This window comes from Erinaceus europaeus, chromosome 1, assembly GCF_950295315.1.
Source record: "Erinaceus europaeus chromosome 1, mEriEur2.1, whole genome shotgun sequence".
Classification (NCBI taxonomy): Eukaryota; Metazoa; Chordata; class Mammalia; order Eulipotyphla; family Erinaceidae; genus Erinaceus; species Erinaceus europaeus.
Genome location: NC_080162.1, coordinates 69,952,739 through 69,971,425, shown reverse-complemented (window position 1 = coordinate 69,971,425; position 18,687 = coordinate 69,952,739). Strand labels below are relative to the sequence as shown.

General features: G+C 43.6%; 1 protein-coding gene across 1 annotated transcript; it reads left to right on the top strand.

Moving 5' to 3' along the window:
• The first annotated feature begins 11,350 nt into the window (after nucleotides 1-11,350).
• Nucleotides 11,351-18,251, top strand: PRND (prion like protein doppel). The gene is made up of 2 exons (XM_060186850.1): nucleotides 11,351-11,431; nucleotides 14,504-18,251. The coding sequence occupies exon 2, from the start codon at nucleotides 14,514-14,516 to the stop codon at nucleotides 15,045-15,047; it is 534 nt and encodes a 177-aa protein (XP_060042833.1). The 5' UTR covers nucleotides 11,351-11,431; nucleotides 14,504-14,513; the 3' UTR covers nucleotides 15,048-18,251.
• The last annotated feature ends 436 nt before the right edge of the window (nucleotides 18,252-18,687 follow it).

Genomic DNA, 18,687 nt, shown 5'->3' with positions numbered 1-18,687 from the left:
GCAAAGAGACTTTCACAGCCCTTCAGCTATGCCACCGAGGTATAGGTCTTCTCCTGAGTTTCCCGGTTAGATCTCTGTGCCCTGGTGTCCCTCCCTGTTGCTGCTCCAGATTCTGAGGGTAGTAGCAATGGAGACTCAGAGTTGTACTTGGTGAGTCTCTGGGGAGTCCTTTCCTCCCTTCAGCTGTCCCCTTGTTGGTGGAGCAGACTGGAGGTGGTGTCTCCACTGACAAACTGTCGAACTGTTAGCAGTCACTTAATCTCTCCTTAGGCCCCTCTCTCCTCTCTGTCACCAGCCACGCGTGTTTGTACTCACGGGTGATTTACTGGGTTTCTGTGGTCATTCTAGTCCTGTCTTGTTTCGGTCCGGGTGGTCTCCTTTGGTATTCCTAGTTGATCCGGGAGAGGAGAGGAGAGGAGAGAAAGTGAGTGAGTGAATCTTAAAGCAGGCAGCCATTTGGGCTGACAGCAGGGGGAACTAAGTGTGAGAGGCCTGTAGGCTTTCTGTGAGCTTGGGATACAAACAAGGAAAAACTGAGTCTGGGAGACTTTTTCCTCTTGGCTCACCTCTGTAAGGAGAGAGGCTAACAAGTGGGGTGTCTTTCCAGACCTCCATCCGAGGATGGGGAGAGCTTCCCTAAGCTCTACCAAGCTTTCACATAGTCCCACACCATGTGGCATCAGGACTTAAACCTGAGGTGCATGCACAATGAGCTGCCAGCCCCAATCTAATCTTATTTCTCTACCTGGAGTGGGGCCTCATGCATGCATGATTTGTTCCACTGTTCCTGGTGTGTTGGGGAACCAGGGAAGATTAGGCCAGGAAAAATATCTCAGCATGCTAGGCTTGTACTTACCAGATTTGTAATTGCTATAGGCTTATGTAATCCATGGCCTAATTATTCTGCATAGCTGGATGACAACAAGGATAGACGTCAATGGGGCCAAAGCTCTAGGTCACAGCTAGTTTAATACCTGATGTGAATGAAGGGGATACTTGACATGCTGACATTACAGTCATAAATCTGCTGAGTTTCCCTTTGGCATGTTAGTTAAGTGAGAGCTTAAAAATAAAGTATTAGTCTAAATAGGCTCTAAGGAGCTGCCTTATGCAGATTTTCCTATTCCATTCTGTTCCCCTTAAACACCATTTGTTCTCTTAAAGAAACCACTGTACTTCTTGCTAATTTATGCTGTTTTAAAATCCCTTTGATGGGGAGCAAGAAGTGGTGCATGCACCTGGCTGAGTGCTCATGTTACGATGTGCAAGGATCCAGGTTCAAACCCCTTGTCCCCATCTGCAGGGGGAAAGCTTCACAAATGGTGAAGCAGGGCTGCAGGTGTCTCACTCTTCCTCTCTCCTTATCTTTCATGCCCTCTGGATTTTTCTCTCTCTATTCAACTAATAAAATAGTAAAGAAAACTTTTAATTCTTGTGGTCTGGGAGGTGGTATAGTGGATAAAACACTGGACTCTCAAGCATGAGGCCTTGAGTTCAACCCCCGGCAGCACATGTACCAGAGTGATGTCCGGTTCTCTCTCTCTCCTATCTTTCTCATGAATAAATAAATAAATTCTTTTAAAAAAATTTTATATAATTTATTTCTTTATTGGGGAATTAATGTTTTACATTCAACAGTAAATACAATAGTTTGTACATGCATAACATTCCCCAGATTCCCATTTAACAATACAACACCCACTATGTCATTCATCATCTTTCATGGACCTGTATTCTCCCCACCCACCCACCCAACCCAGAGTCTTTTACTTTGGTGTGATATGCCAATTCCATTTCAGGTTCTACTTGTGTTTTCTTTTCTAATCTTGTTTTTCAACTTCTGCCTGAGAGTGAGATCATCCCATATTCATCCTTCTGTTTCTGACTTATTTCACTCAACATGATTTTTTCAAGGTCCATCCAAGATCGGCTGAAAACAGTGAAGTCACCATTTTTTACAGCTCCATAGTATTCCATTGTGTTTATATACCACAACTTGCTCAGCCACTCATCTGTTGTTGGACACCTGGGTTGCTTCCAGGTTTTGGGTATTACAAATTGTGCTGCCAAGAACATATGTGTACACAGATCTTTTTGGATGGATGTGTTGGGTTCCTTAGGATATATCCTATTTAAAATTTTTAAAATTCGTTTGATGTATCTTGTAAAAGACTCATAAAAGACAAGAGGCCCAGTGGTCAGTGTTACACTGTTTGCCATCTTCCTAAAGGATAGCAAACATGTAAGCCATGTTGGGCCCCCAAAGTTCCAGACATTAGTCTTTGGGTAGTTATTTATTTACGTGAATCCCATATGGAGACTGCAGTTGTGGAGAATCACAGGCATTCGCCCACACTGGTGGACTTTCTTTCTCTAAATTTCAGAGGGGTGGGGGGAGAAGGACACCACAGCATTGCTTCACTGTTTGTGGAACTTCCACTGGTGACGTACACGGTGCTCCCAAGTGATGACAGGGATTCGCCTGGACAAAATATTTGTGCTCTACCAGATGAGCTATCTCTAATATCCCCCCTAAGTCTAATTTTAAAAGTTTTCTTTAAACTTACCATCAACCTGCACCTGATTGTACCTTACAGACCCCCCTTAAAATGTCTCTCTTTCTTTCCTTATGCTACTCCTCCTCCTTAACTGTTTTTCCTTTCTTATACCTTGTAAAACTGTAATTGTACATTAAAGACAAAGAGACATGTCTGTCCTTGACAAAGACTCCTTTGTCATGGACCTCACTCAGAATAATGCTTTTAAATTAATAAAATAGAATTCTGAGTTATAAAATAAATCCATAAAATTAAAAAATATCTATCAAAAAACTTTACATTAAATTTAAATTAGCTGGTGACAGAGCCAAGCAGTGGTACACATGTCTGAACACATGCAGACAGAGGCCAGGGGTTTGAACCCAGATCCTTGCACATTGTAACATGTGCACTCAGTCAGGTGCACTACTTACCATGCGCTGGGACCCAGGTTTAAGCTCCAGGTCCCCAACTGCAGGCAGGAGGTCTTACAAGCGGTGAAGCAGGACTGCAGGTGTCTCTCTTCCTCTCTCCCTACATCTCCCTCCCCTCTCAATTTCTCTCTGTCCTATCAAATAAAAGAAAGGGGGGAGGAAAAAAAGGTTGCTAGGTGCATTGGATTTGTCATGCAGGCAACAAGCTCCAGTGATAACTCTGGCGGCAGTAAATAATAAAAAGTAAATAAATATTCACAGTGATAAGTATAAGAGAGGTTTTGAGATCTACTGTACCTAAAATTAGGGTGGGTAAATGATTTCTTTCTGGTTTGCCCTGAACTTCCTACTACATTCCCTGAAAATCCTATGTCCTAGAAAACCTTCTAATACCTGAAAAGCTATGACAGTAATGTGACCCCAGACACCTAATGGCATTTGTCAGGCATGACTAAGCTCCACGCTATGGCCTGCATTTTTCACAGAGGCAAAACCCCCACAAAACTCTTCTCTTCAAGAAGAGACAGGTGGGAATGAAGATATGACTGTTTTTTTTGTTTTTTTTCCAGTTCATGTGCACACATCATCCAATTCTGTCATGGTCCACCCCCTTCCAGATCAAGAGCACCTGCAATTTGTGGGACAGAATTAGGTTTATTCTCCCTGGGAGTCCAGCGGTAGCGCAGCAGGTTAAGTGCACTGTGGTGCGAAGCGCAAGGACCTGCGTAAGGATCCCAGTTTGAGCCCCTGTCTCCCTCTGCAGGGTGCCGCTTCACAAGAGGTGAAGCAGGTCTGCAGGTGTCTATCTTTCTCCCCCCCATCTTCCCTTCCTCTCTCCATTTCTCTCTGTTCTATCCAACAACGATGACATCAACAACAACAATAATAACTACATCAATAATAATAAATAAAAAAGATTTATTCTCCCTTTAACCTTGGGTCTTGATTATTAGCTCTACTGTAACTTATCAAAACTGTTATCAATACTTATTCTGAAATGTGAAAAAACTCTCCCACTCAGAGGGGCCACTATGCAGGGGGCGACCCATTCACTTCAAAGTTCTCTTTAGAACTGAGGCTGTACCGGTTGAGTGCTTTTGAGAAACTACTGAGCAGTTTCCACTAAAGCTGAGCAGACATGTGACCAATGGTCCAGGCTCTCCACTCACGAAGATTTGCCCTACAGAGAACTTAAATTCAATAAGGGAGGCATATATGACTATTCATAGAGCTCCCAGGAGGTTGAACAGTGGTTAAAGCACTGCACTAGCAAGAATGAGGTCCTGAATTCGATCTCTGGAATCACATGTGCCAGAGAGATATTCTGGTTCTCTATCATATATGTGTGTGTTTGTGTGTGTCTTTTCATTTAAAAAAGGGAAAAAATATTCATGGAAACATCAATCACATCAGCCAAAAATTAGGAATGACCCAGTACCCCTCAAGAGATAAACAGATAAAGAGACTGTGGCCTGTTTGTATAATACTATATATGAAAACCATTTCTGGGCAACAATACTGATATGTCCCAGCAGCATAAGTGCACGCTAAAGAAGACAGCCACAATATTGCCTGGCTCCATTTGTGTAAAATATAAAAGCGGGTGACACTAGCCTTGGCCTGAGATGTTAGGGTAGTGGGTACCATCTAGAGGGAGAAGACAGGACATGATGGTTCACATTTTGTTGTTTACATAATATTCATTTTGTGAAGATTATTAGATCTTGCACTTCAGAAGATATGACTTTTTAAAATTTATTTTCCCTTTTGTTGCCCTTGTGATTTTATTGTTGTTGTAGTTATTATTGTTGTTAATGGCATCGTTGTTGGATAGGACAGAGAGAAATGGAGAGAGGAGGGGAAGACAGAGGGGGAGAGAAAGACAGACACCTGCAGACCTGCTTCACCACCTGTGAAGTGATCCCCCTGAAGGTGGGGAGCCAGGGGCTCAAACCGGGATCCTTACGCTGGTCCTTGCACTTTGTGCCATGTGCACTTAACCAGCTGTGCTACCTCCCGGCCCCCTAAGATACGACTTTCTATATGTTCAGTAAGACCATTTTTAATATTAAACATTTTAGAAGCTAGGCAGTGGTGCATCCAGTAGAGTACACACATGACTATATGCACAAGGGCCTTGGTTCCCTGGTTCAGTCCCTGGTCCCCACCTGCAGAAGGGAAGTTTCATGAGTGCTGAGTGGTATATGTGTCCCTCTTTTTCTCTCCTTATTTCTCCATATCATCTCAATTTCTATCTCTATCCAAAAGAAAAAAAGAAAGGAAGAAATAAAGAGAGAAAGAAAAGAAAAAATAAAATAGACACTGGGAGCAGTGAATTTGTCATGTAGTCACTGAGCCCCAGTAATAACCCTGGTGGCAGTGGAAAGAAGAATAGAGGGAAGGAAAGGGAGGGAAGGAGGAAAAAAGAAAACATTTTAAAGCTTTTTATTTTGAAAATACTTTCTTATCTGAGAGAATGAAGCATTATTTTTTTATCTCTTTATTTGGGGGGAATTAATGTTTTTCAGTTGACAGTAATACAATAGTTTGTACATGCAAAACATTTCCCAGGTTTCCACATAACAATACAACCCCCATAGGTCTTCTGCCATCATATTCCAGGACCTGAACCCTCCCTGCCCCCTGCCACCCACCCCAGAGTCTTTTACTTTGGTACAATACACTAACTCCAGCACTACATTATTTTTATAATGTCCCATTTGTTTTTTTCTTGTTCTTCTGAAGTGCTAGGAATTGAACCCAGGTTATCATACCAGCAAGGCATATGCTCTCCTGCTGAGTCACCTTCCTGTCCCTAGAAATTCTGTTTTGTTTTTTCTTGTCTTGTCTTGTCTTATTTTATTTTATTTTATTTTATTTACCAGAGCACTGCTTAGCTCTGGCTTAAGATGATGCAGGGGGCTGAACCTGGGATCTGGGAGCCACTGGCAAGAATGTCTGTTTTGCATAACCATTATGCTATCTCCCCCACCTCCTAGAAACTTTATTTCTACAACTGGATCAGTCATTTGCTCTCAGGGCCAAGACAAAACCTCTGCAGGCTTTTCCAGTTTGGTTGGCCCTGCAGCTTGGCTGCCATTTTTGCTCATACTGTGTAAACTGCATAGTGTGTTGCAACCTCTTTGTCTTGGTTACAGGTGGTCATAGTTCCAACCTTGCCATGAAGTGAGACCCCTGCTAGTTTTCTTCAAAATATTAAATGCTTGGTTAGTGTTTTTGGCAGGCCAGTAAGCAGTGTCAGTATTCAAAGTAGCTTTCAGACCTTGGCTTGCCACCCTTTGTACTATTTCAGGAGATGAGCTAGTATTGAGTTGCATAATTCCAACAGTGCCAAGAAACGCTTGAAAAGCCCAAGTGAACTGCCATTCAGTGTGAACTGCCACCAGAGGTACCAGCAGACACACCATTGACTGTGTAAGACACATTGGGCAGCCACAGCATAGAAATGTGCACAGGGCTCACTCAGATCTCAGATTCCTGAAATCACCCACAGAGAATGGCAAGATGGGACTTAGCCCTATGTCTCTGGTTCCTGTCTGCTCTCTGTGCAGTGGCCCTGGGGCTTCCCCCTGAGAATGAAGACTGCCGACACTGACTGCTCTGACACTTCAGCCAGCCTCCCTCAGCCTGGCCCAGATCATCATACCTTGGGTGAGGCCTTTGCACCCTCCCTGACAAACTGCAGAGCAAGTTATCAGGCTGGTTGTTCAAGAGAGAACGAGAGAAAGAGGGATAGAGGTGAGAAAAAGTGATAAGAGACTGAATAAGGTATCAAAATGGAGTTGGTCTCTCCTTAGGATCTTCAGTTTGGCATTTCTCAGTCCTTTCTTCTCTTAATCAATTTAAAGTCCCTGGTACCCCTGCTCTCTTCACTGACTCATCATCTCACTTGCAAACATCCTATTCCACAAATATTTGGTGAGGTCCCTGAGGAGTGTCTTTGGGATCGCCAATATGCCCTGAGAATCCTCACCACCATCACCGTACCACACACACACACACACACACACACACACACACACACATTCTGTTTCTTTCTTTCTCTCTCTTTGCCTCTCTCTCTCTATGTATATGTATGTGTATGTGTATGTGTATGTGTATGTATTTCTGTATCTCGCCCTCTATCAAAAGACCTAAAACTTAAAATTAAACCAAGCTGAATTTAGATATACCTGTGACCAGTAAATCTACCCTTTAGAGTGTAGATCCAAAAGAAAATGATGGTACATCCACCAAAAGTTATATATAGGGAGTCGAGTGGTAGCACAACTGCTTAAGTGCAGGTAGCGCAAAGTGCGAGGACCAGCGAAAGGATCCCAGTTGAAGCCCCTGGCTTTCCACCTGCAGGGGAGTCGCTTCATAGGTGGTGAAGCAGGTCTGCAGGTGTCTATCTTTCTCTTCCCCTCTGGCTTCCCCTCCTCTCTCCATTTCTCTCTGTCCTATCCAACAATGACATCAATAACAACAATAACTACAACAATAAAACAAGGGCAACAAAAGTGAATTAACTAATATTTTTAAAAAGTTATATATAGGCCTGTTTACAGTCTCACCTTTGTGCTGGAGCTACCCACATGCCCAACAACAGGGTGAGGGGTGAATTGTGGAAGAGTCCCTCAACAGAATGAGGCATCTAGAGCTACACTCAGGGTGGGTGAACTACACAGATGTCATCTGAGAAAGGTAGACACAAAAGATTATCTATCTATCTACACCTCTCCTTCATTAAAATAAATAAAATGAACAAAATAAAACTATTTAATAGTATACACTTAGGATATGCTCATCTTTCTGTGCGCATATTAGAATTATAAAAAAGGGAAATTTGAGTATAACCACACAGTTATGTAATATGTATTATTTCCCAAAGCATACTTCTTTGCCATTAGACCTCAAATTCCTTTTTTTAAATTTATTTATTTAAAAAAAGGAGACATTAACAAAACCATAGGATAAGAGGGATACAACTCCACACAATTCCCACCACCAGAACTCTGCATCCCATCCCCTCCCCCGATAGTTTTCCTATTCTTTTTTATTTTAATTTTTTATTTATAAAAAGGAAACATTGACAAACCCATAGGATAAGAGGGGTACAACTTCACACAATTCCCACCACCAGACCTCCGTATCCCATCCCCTCCCCTGATAGCATTCCTATTCTTTAACCCTCTGAGAGTATGGACCCAAGATCATTGTGGGATGAAGAAGGTTGAGGGTCTGGCTTCTGCAATTGCTTCCCCACTGAACATGGACATTGACTAGACCTCAAATGTCTTTAGTTGCCTTATTCTTCTCTATGTTCCTGGCTCTCTGGCACAACATAATCCCTAGCATATCGTAACAAACAATCTTAAGAAACTACTAGGGGAGTCGGGCTGTAGCACAGCGGGTTAAGCGCAGGTGGCGCAAAGCACAAGGACCGGCATAAGGATCCTGGTTCGAGCCCCAGCTCCCCACCTGCAGGGGAGTCGCTTCACAGGCGATGAAGCAGGTCTGCAGGTGTCTATCTTTCTCTCCTCCTCTCTGTCTTCCCCTCCTCTCTCCATTTCTCTCTGTCCTATCCAACAACGACAACAATAATAATAACCACAACAAGAAAAACAGCAAGGGCAACAAAAGGGAATAAATAAAATAAAATAAATATTAAAAAAAAAGAAACTACTAAAGAACCATCCCAAGGACATTTTGACTTATCATCTTATAACTCAACAATCACTGCTCAATAATCAATAATCTCAATAGTCAATGCTCTCAAAAGGCCCGTGCTGGACTGGAGAGACAGCATAACAGTTATGGAAAAGACTTTCATGCCTGAAGCTCTGAAGTTCTAGGATCAATCTCTAGCACCATCAGAGCTGAGCCAGAGCTGAGCAGTGGTCTGGTAAATAAATAAAATTAAATAAATAAAATAAAAAAGAAACAAAAGTCTATACTCGATAATCAAATTAGAAATTGCTATAAGGCTCTTTTCCTACTGCTTGATTTTTAAGGCCACACAGTTTTCTGTTGTTCACATATGTTTGAGAGAAATAAGTCATAATCGATAGCCTGACAGGGTACCCAGCCCTGGGGAATAATTCTCATTTTCTTTGCTTTCTCAAATCTAATCTGCATTCAACTGTGTGTTTCTATTCCAATAGCCTCTCAGACCATTTGAAGAGTTCTCTGGTTAGTTCCTTGGCGTTTGTTCCTCTCCACAGGCAGGAAGTAGAGGGTTGGAGTAGTTCTGCACTCTCTGCAGCTTTTTTTCTGGTCTTGTTTGCAGCTTCCACAGCTCCTCCCATTTTCCCCAGCATTTTCAGCCTTCCCCTCTGTGCCTTTGAGAACAGTCTTTTGTTCACTAACCAGAGGAATCTGCAGCCTTATCAGCTCCAAACCATCCTCCCACTGTTTCTGGGAATAGAGTCCTGCTCAGAGAGGGAATAGAAAGAAGAGGGCTGGAGGGAGCTGGAGGTGATGCCACTGGATGGGGTGGGCAGGCTGCATAGTACCTGGAGTTCAGGATCAGTGATGGGCCCACAGGGGCAGTGCTGGCCACCTCTTGAAGTGATGTTGGGCCTTTCGGAGCCCTATGACCTCACAGAGTGAAGGAGCTATAGCAGAGGATTCTGGGAATCTTCCAGTTTAAACATCCTAACCCTGACTGTGACCTGAACATCTATACAGTGAACAAAATCAGATGGACTCTTGTCACTGCACAATACAATAGTGTATTTTTCACTCTACATTTTCCAGTTTATAGGAAGTGTGTGTGTGCGTGTGTGCGTGCGTGCACGCGCGTGCGTGTGTGTGTGTGTGTGTGTGTGTGTGTGTGTGTGTGTGTGTGTATTTTCACATGACTGAAAGTCTGCAATTTTCGAAAGAAACGGAGGGGTATGAGAAACAGTTCACTAGGTAGGGTACTGTTTTGCCCAAATACCTAACCCAGATTTGAGTCCCAGAACCAAATGGGAGTTTCACATCACTGGGCAAGTTTCACTGCTGTCGTCATGTGCTGCCCACTTCCCACTCCTGAAAAGCTGCCTAAGTGTGGTGATATACTGTATGTGAGACCCTGGCTCCACAAAAGATAGATAGATAGGTAGATAGATAGATAGATAGATAGATGGATGATAGATAGATAATAGATACACATTAGAAAGACAAAATTAAAGTGAGTTTTTGCTGTAAAGGTACAGAAAGAAAGGCTATGGTGGGGGCCTCCACTCTACCCAGAGCACAGAAACCCTGCAGGGGACGGGTTGTAGAATGCGTCCCATCTTGTGGGTCTTTGTGGATTCATTTGGCGCCATCTGCTGACCAATCCAGAAACAATTGCTTGGTTTAGTTCCCTAAAAAGCATCTGATGGATGGGGTCAAAATGAGGATAAAGACCACATCCTTGTCACAGGCAAATGTCACACCATGCTCACCTCTAGAATCCAGTTTTGATTTTTCATTGAGTTAAAGATCATAACAGAGACTCCTGTAAACAGAACATCACCAATGGAACATCACATGTATCCCCCCCCATCCCCAAATGCTTGGTTCATTAGCTCTTCTTCCAGCTACGCTGGGTATCCTGTGGTGAGTGCTTGCCCAATCTCAGCCCCATCACCTCTGAACAATGTTGGACTCATCTCTATCTGTCCTGGTTTCACTGGTCTCCAAAGATCTCCATTTGAGTGGCCTTTGGACTAGCTAATTGGTTCCAGCATTCCCACATGGCAGCTCCAAGGACTGGGAAGTCCTGTCCTTAGTCCTTTTACCCAACATCAACCCTGCTTAATCACTTACCCAATAGAAGTGTGTATCCAACATACCATCTTCTGGTGAAGGTATTGATAGGAAAGTATTTCCCTTCCAGTGCTTGTCTTTTCAATTATAAAAGACACTAGTCTTTAAAATAGCCCTAACCTAACTGTGGACAGATACATCCACCTATTCAGCTCTAGTATTGATAGGATAAGAATGTCTCTATTTTATTTTCAGCCCCAGTTCCTGGCTTCTAAAGCCTTGTTACTTCCTTAGTAAGAGGGGTGAGGAGACAGAAACCCCTGTCCCTGGGACTTTCCAGCCCTGACCCTCTCCTCTTCATTTTGTTCTTCCCTTGGATTCTTTCTAACCCCTGATGATAGACCCATAAGAGGGAAGTGAGTGCTTTTTTTTTTAAAGTAATTAATTTGGTTGTAGGTATCTCTCAAGTCTTTCTAAACTATCTCAGAACCACATGGTTTTTGTTAGCAGAGAATGACTAGAGGATGCACACTTCTCAAGGCACAGGACTGTCGGGCACTCCTGATTGGTCCTTCTCTGGAGGGAACCACTGCCCTATTTGGAGAGCAATTGGAATGCCACCTCCCCCTGCTGCTCTTACTCAGCCACAGCAGGAGGGTGCACTGGAGAACTGTGTAGCTCCAGGCTCTATAGAGGCAGGCTTCCAAGAGAGAGCCCCAGGTAAGTGAGTTTGTGCCTGGGGTCCATGTCTGTGGTCAGAGCTGCCCATTTCTAACCAGACTGGGATTATTTTTTTATTGTTGTTGTAGTTATTATTGTTGTTTTTATTGGTGTCGTTGTTGTTAGATAGGACAGGGAGAAATGGAGAGAGGAGGGCAAGATAGAGAGGGGGAGAGAAAGACATCACCTACAGACCTGCTTCACCACTTGTGAAGCGACTCCCCTGCAGGTGGGGAGCCCCGGGACCTCCAATCGGGATCCTTAAGCTGGTCCTTGCACTTCACGCCACATGAACTTAACCTGCTGCGCTAAGACTGGGATTTCTTTACTCTCACTTCTTGAGATGCTCCCAAGCCAGGGAACACTTGTGAGATATGGGCATCACTGGGGTTGCATGTTTATGCTTTGGTGCTATAATAAAATGTCCTTTAGGGTCAGCTGGTTAGAATTTTTGCTTTTAAACCCTTGCCTATGAAAATTATTTTATTTCTCAAGACCTATGTGCTTTAATTTATTAATTCAACTTATCTATGATTTCTGTTATATTATTCCTATTTAAGATTTCTCCTACCAAGGGGTATGGGCGGATGACAGGGGGCATAGCTGCTATTCCAGATAGCAGTGAATGTTTGCTTCATTCACCCTTGGGACTTCCTTTAGAGAAAGATGAACTGAGCTCACTGGGAGGAGGGTTGTGCAGGAAATGTGGGTGCTCAGGCTTCTGCCAGAGCAGTGCTGACCACCCTGAGGAGGAATGGGCTCTGCCTGCCAGAAGGGACAGGGGCAGGTTCCATGCAGGTGTCCAGAGGTGGCTGGACATATACTTAAGTTGCATTTTGCCTTTTTCTGCAGAAAAACAAGAGTGAACATTGAAACATAGGTGTAGTGACCGTTTAGAAATACTTGAGGCAGGAAGGCTATGGAGGGCATGCTAAGAACTAAACAGATAAGGTGGGTTTTTTTTTAAGATGAATAAATGAAATTGGAAAGGGGAAAAAGAGATTCAGAGCATCATTCTGGCACACCTGATGCCAGGGATCAAACTTAGGACTTCATACTCAAGAGTCTTAAGTCTTTATCTACTGCACCACCTCCCAGCTAGTTAAAGCTAGTTTTTTTTTTTAATTGCCACCACTATTGGCAGCCATATTTCCTTTTTGTTCACTTTCTTTATTAGACAGGACAGAGAAAAATTGAGAGGGAAGGAGCAGGTGGGGAGAGAGGGAGAGAGAAAGAGAGGGACTTCCATCCCTGGCACTCATGGACTCATAGCAAAAATTCCTCTAGGACAGTCTAGCCATACTCCATTTTAGGGACTCCTGTATCCTTGACCTACAGAAAGGTCCACAATTGAATGTCCTGAACAGCCGACCTTGGGACATAGTTTTCCACAATAGTTACTGGCATTTCAGGAGTCAGGTGTGACAGACTACCAAACTGAGGGGTGAGGGGAGGTTTTCCTTAATATCAGCTCTCATTCTGATGTCCTGGGACCCATGGCCAGCCCCCCCCATCCATTTATTTGCTCAGTTTAGGGACCACTATGGTTATCTTTTTTTGTTTTTGCCTACAGGGTTCCACTACTCCTAGAAGTCATTTTTCCCATTTTGTTGCCCTTGTTGTTATTGTTATTTTTGTCATTGCTGTTGTTGTTTGATAGGACAGAGAGAAATCGAGAAAGGAGGGTAAGACAGAGAGGGGGAGAGAAAGATAGATATCTGCAGACCTGCTTCGCCACCCAGTGAAGCAACCCCCCTGCAGGAGGGGACCCCGGGCATGAACCAGAATCCTTGTGCCAGTCCTTGAGCTTTGCACCATGTGTACTTAACTTGCTGCGTTACCACCAGGCCCCTATAGCTGTCTCTTTTTTTTTTTTTTAATCTCCAGGGTTATTGCTGGGACTCGGTGCCTGCACTACAAAGGCTATTTTTCCCCTTTTGTTGCCCTTGTTTATTATTGTTGTTATTATTGTCATTGTTATTGCTGTCATTGTTGTTGGATAAGACAGAGAGAAATGGAGAGAGGAGGGGAAGACAGAGAAAGGGAGAGAAAGATAGATACCTGCAGACCTGCTTCACTATCTGTGAAGTGACTCTCCTGCAAGTGGGGAGCCAAGGGCTCAAACCGGGGTTCTTAGTCCAGTCCTTGCACTTTGCACCATGTGTACTTAACCCACTGCACTACCGCCCATCCCCCCTATGGCTGTCTTTTATGTCCAGTGAATCAAAGCACACAATTCCAACCCCTCCTGCAGCCTTGGAAGGCAGTGAGAATGGTGAGTGGGCACAGGAAGTGGTGCCAAACAGAGCTGAGTTCAAACCTGGCACCTGCTGTTGTAGGGCCTTGGGCAAATGATTTACTTTTTCTGAATCTTAGTGTAACTTTCAAAGAATGGGAATGATTATGTGTCTACTGCGTGTGAGAATTCAGTGAGGCAGTATCAGTGACTGACATGAAGTAACCGAGCAATAAGAAGCTCGTTGCAGGTGGCAAAGATGGGGTCACACCGTCCCCTAGGTGAGACTGGAAAGGACATCAATGACACATCCTAGCCTCTTGACACAGAGAAAGGCAGGGGTACCCTAACTAGGCTCCTACCTATCCCTCCCTCCCCACTATCCCTACAGGTTACATAGTGCTCTTTAGGATTAGAAGCTGATGAATATTTGAGTTGATGACAAGACTGTCAGAGCCCAGAGCCTCTGAGTCCAACTCTTGTCCTGAATTTTTCACCCAGGAATCCCTTGATTTGAAAGACAAAGAAAACCCATACGTCATTACTTATTTTCCCATGTATATTCAAGGGTTTTATAATTTCCAGTTGCAGCTTTCTCTCTACCCAAAAAACTAGCCATCACCGCCCACCCCACCCCCATATATATATGCGCTGGAAAAGCAAGAAACTTGATATTGACTTATTCTTTGTAGCCCAAGCCTGGGAAAGTGGTTATGCTTCCAGAAAAAAGTAAATGGAGCAAGGATGTCATTCTTCATTGTACATTTCCTGCCCATGAGAGGGAGGCAGGGGAGACCTCACTGGGGAAGTTAACCACTGCGTCTGTTCTCTTGCAGACGTGCCACAATGAGGAAGCACCTGGGTGGGTGGTGGCTGGCCATTGTCTGTGTCCTGTTCTTTAGCCAACTCTCTGCAGTCAAGGCCAGGGGCATCAAGCACAGGTTTAAGTGGAACCGAAAGGCCTTGCCCAGCACCAACCATGTCACGGAGGCCCAAGTCTCAGAGATCCGGCCCGGGGCCTTCATCAGGCAGGGCACCAAGCTGGATATTGACCTGGGAGCCGAGGCCAACAGATACTACGAGGCCAACTACTGGCAGTTCCCCGACGGGATCCATTACAACGGCTGCTCTGAGGTCAACGTGACCAAGGCGAAGTTCATTGCCAGCTGCATCAATGCCACCCACTCCGCCAACCAGGAGGAGCTGTCCCGGGAGAAACACGACAAGCTCTACCAGCGGGTCCTGTGGAGGCTCGTCAGGGAGCTCTGCTCCCTCAAGCGCTGTGATTTTTGGTCAGAAAGAGGAGCAGGACTTCAGGTCACTGTGGACCAGCTCATGATGTTCTGTCTGCTAGCATTCACCTGGTTTATCATGAAATAAGTGTCCAAGCTGGCTGCAGCCACAGAGTGAGAGACCTGCCCTCCCATGTCCCAAACCCAAGTGTCCTGAAGGTACCAAAGGGCAGCGAATTCTCAGCGCTGCAGACAGCACTCTGAGTCTCTAATCAGGCATCTGTGTTTGATAAATGTACATACACCCGGCCCTTGAGTACTGTGTTGGAGGGTGGCTTGTGTCACTGCAGCCTCTCAGCCCACAGTGGCTTGGCCAGCATTCCATGTTACACAATAAATATTTGGTGAACGTAAAAGAAGGTGCTGGGGCCTGTGCCAAGTGACTCACAACACCTCCCAGCAATTTTTTTTGGTGTGTGTGGGGGCTCATTCATTCCCTTTATATAGACGAGGAAACAGAGGGCTAAGAAGCGAAGTAGCTTGAAAGCAGCAAAGTAGGGACTCAACCCTGGCTCGTCTTGGGTTTCCTCTCTGTGTATACCCCAGAGCTTGGCAGTGTGTAGGGCTCCAAATCCAGTCACATGTTTCTAATGAAACTGGGGAAACTGCACTTGCAGAAATATGAAGACCTGAGCTGAAAGCTATAAATATATCTTGATATCTTGTGACACCAAGGGGCCATTTAGCTCCTCTCATATGCTCACACTTAACAGATAAGTTAAACTAAAATAAAAAGATAGACAAAGACCCAGAATTCTGTGCTATAGTGCCAAGCTGGTTCCCAGAGCAGATCAGAGTTATAGCAGGTATGTTTAGAGTATGACAATTTTTAGCTGGACAAATAAATAATCACTGTTTCCATCCCTGAAGGAGTGAGTGATCTGACGACAGTGTTATTTTTAAAAAAAAATTATTATCTTCATTTGATAGAGACAGCCAGAAATCGAGAGGAAGGGGGATATAGAGAAAGAAAGAAAGAAATAAAGAAAGAGAGAGATACCTGCAACACTGCTTCAGCACTTATGAAGCTTTCCCTCTGCAGTTGGGGACCAAAGGCTTGAACCTGGCTCTTTGTGCACTGTAAGGTGTACGCTTATCCAGGTGTGCCACTACCCGGCCCCAACGACGACAGTGTTCTTAACTGAGTTTGCTTTCAAATGTTCTTCTTTACCCTGTGAACATGTTTTTATGTGCAGGATTCAAAACATCTCTAAACATAGTCTCTTGCGCTTTGCAACACGTGCGTGAAGCGCAAGGACCGGTATAAGGATCCCGGTTCGAGCCCCTGGCTCCCCACCTGCAGGGGAGTCACTTCACAAACAGTGAAGCAAATCTGCAGGTGTCTATCTTTCTCTTCCCCTCTCTGTCTTCCCCTCCTCTCTCCATTTCTCTCTGTCTTATCTAACAACAACAACATCAATAGCAACAACAATAAAAGAAAAAAAAACAAGGGCAACAAAAGGGAAAAGAAAAGGAAAGAAAGAAAGAAAGAAAGAAAGAAAGAAAGAAAGAAAGAAAGAAAGAAGAAAGGGGAAGAAAAACTAGCTCTTATGTCCTAAGATGCCCCCACAGACACTCTGAGATCTCCCTCAGAGACTCACAGGAGTTGTTGAACCCTGCTTGGAGATAAAAAGTTGCCGACTACTATTATCTCTCTTTACAGAGTCTGCAAAGAGAAAAATGTGCATTGTCCAACAATCTATCCTCAGTCTTTTTAAACATGAATGTTGATAATGGTATATCTTGTTCTGTGCCTCTGTTGCTATCAGCTTTCTTCTCAAGGATACACTGGGGAGGTTCAACCCAGAAAATGTGGAGTGGACCTGGGAGCAAGGGAGACTGGGGGAGCAGCCTTGGCTGGGCAACTGGGGGATAGCTGGGGACAAGTGATGTGTGTGTGTGTGTGTGTGTGTGTGTGTGTGTGTGTGTGTGTGTGTGTGTGTGTGTGTGAACATTGTGCTTCCTTCTGCTTCCTGGTGAATTCTAGTTCAAAGAGTGAAGTGAAAGCACAGAACACCTAGAAGTAATTTCTTAAATGTCTTTTTTTTCATTTTTATTTTGAAAATAATAACAATAGCAGAAAGGGCAAGGAGCAAAAAAATAAATAAGCAAGTACTTGTAGGCTAATATTGAAATTTCAAGCCTCGGTGCTCCTGTGTTGAATTATAAACACATACATAGCCAAATAAGCGAGATGCTTTCCTTTTTGATTTGAAAGAACTTAGATCATGCTCTCTGTGTTTTCTATGATTTCTGCCTTTTCTCATTGTATTAATTGTTCCAGAAAACAGATGTAAGAAGGGCACAATGTTAATATGTGCATAGTCATTCAAGTGTGTCTGTATGTGCTTCTGTACTTGCTTGTATTTGCAAATGATGAGCTCAAGGAAAGGCTGGACTCTGGCTTCTCGCTGCAACAAAGGACTGCTGACACCTTGTGAAGATATCGTCTCAATTGTTCTTGATATAATCCTTCTAGATGAAAATCATTTTGCCTATCACCACTTTCTTGTCCCCTCTGACTATTGATTTTTAAAATACAACTTCAATGGGAAAGCGACTTTGAAATCACCACAGAAATCTAAAGTAAAGCTTTGCTCTCACATTCCCAACATCTTTAAAATATATATGTATGTATTCAATAATAATATAAATTGAGCTGTCCTAATTTTTCACTTAATTTTATTTTATGCCTTTTTATTTTTCTATCTTCTGGAGGGTGTAGGTAGAGGGAATTCCTGTTCCTTCATCCATCTTCCCCGATCCACCCCCTCTTTTCTGCCTTTGATGCAACCTCCACACTTTTACTTAGATCACTAGAGAGAACTTTTTTAAAAAAAAATGTTAGATTGCACATTTTTAAAATATTGTAATTGGGGCTGAGGAGACAGCGTAATGTTCTACAAAAAACGTTCATGCCTAAAGCTCTGAGGTGCCAGGTTTAATCTCAAGTATGACCATAAGCCACAGCTAAGCAGTGCTCTGGTCTCTCTCTGTGTGTCCCTTGTTAAAATAAATAAAACAACTTTAAGAATACTGTAGTTATACATATTACATGAACGCCCCTGAAATTTGCTTCTTTAACTTAACACTGAATTGTGGACCTCTCTCCTGTTCAACAGCTAGCTGCTATATAATAATCCACACTACAGGGTGTAACCATTTAATTGATTTATTAGTTTCCTTGATGTATTCCTTTAATTGTGTGGTTTGATTCTTTTCCTTGCTAATGGGCCTTCAGATTGCTTCCAGCTTTTCACAGTTACAAACAATAAAAGTCCTTTTATACATATAGCCTTACAATCGGTTACTTTTACTTCTGTGGAGCAGATCTACGCACAGAATTCCTGAAACAAAGCCTGTGTGTAATTGGATTTCTGATAGACCTAGCCAGATTAAATTCCTGCATAACAGAAGGATCCTCATTCCCACCTGCAGCAGACAGCACAGAGTTTCTGTGTCATTTAAGTCTGAGAAATTGCCTCTTCAGCCAGTGCTGTGCAAGTACCATCTCTCCTCTGCAGACAGCACATTCAAAGCTTTGCAAGTAATTTCTGAGCAGGGGGAATATTTAAAAAATCTTAAAAACAGGGAGTCAGGCAGTAGCGCAGCAGATTAAGTGCACATGGCGCAAAGCGCAAGGACCAGTATAAGGATCCCGGTTCGATTCCCTGGTTCCCCACCTGCAGGGGAATCGCTTCACAGGCGATGAAGCAGGTCTGTAGGTG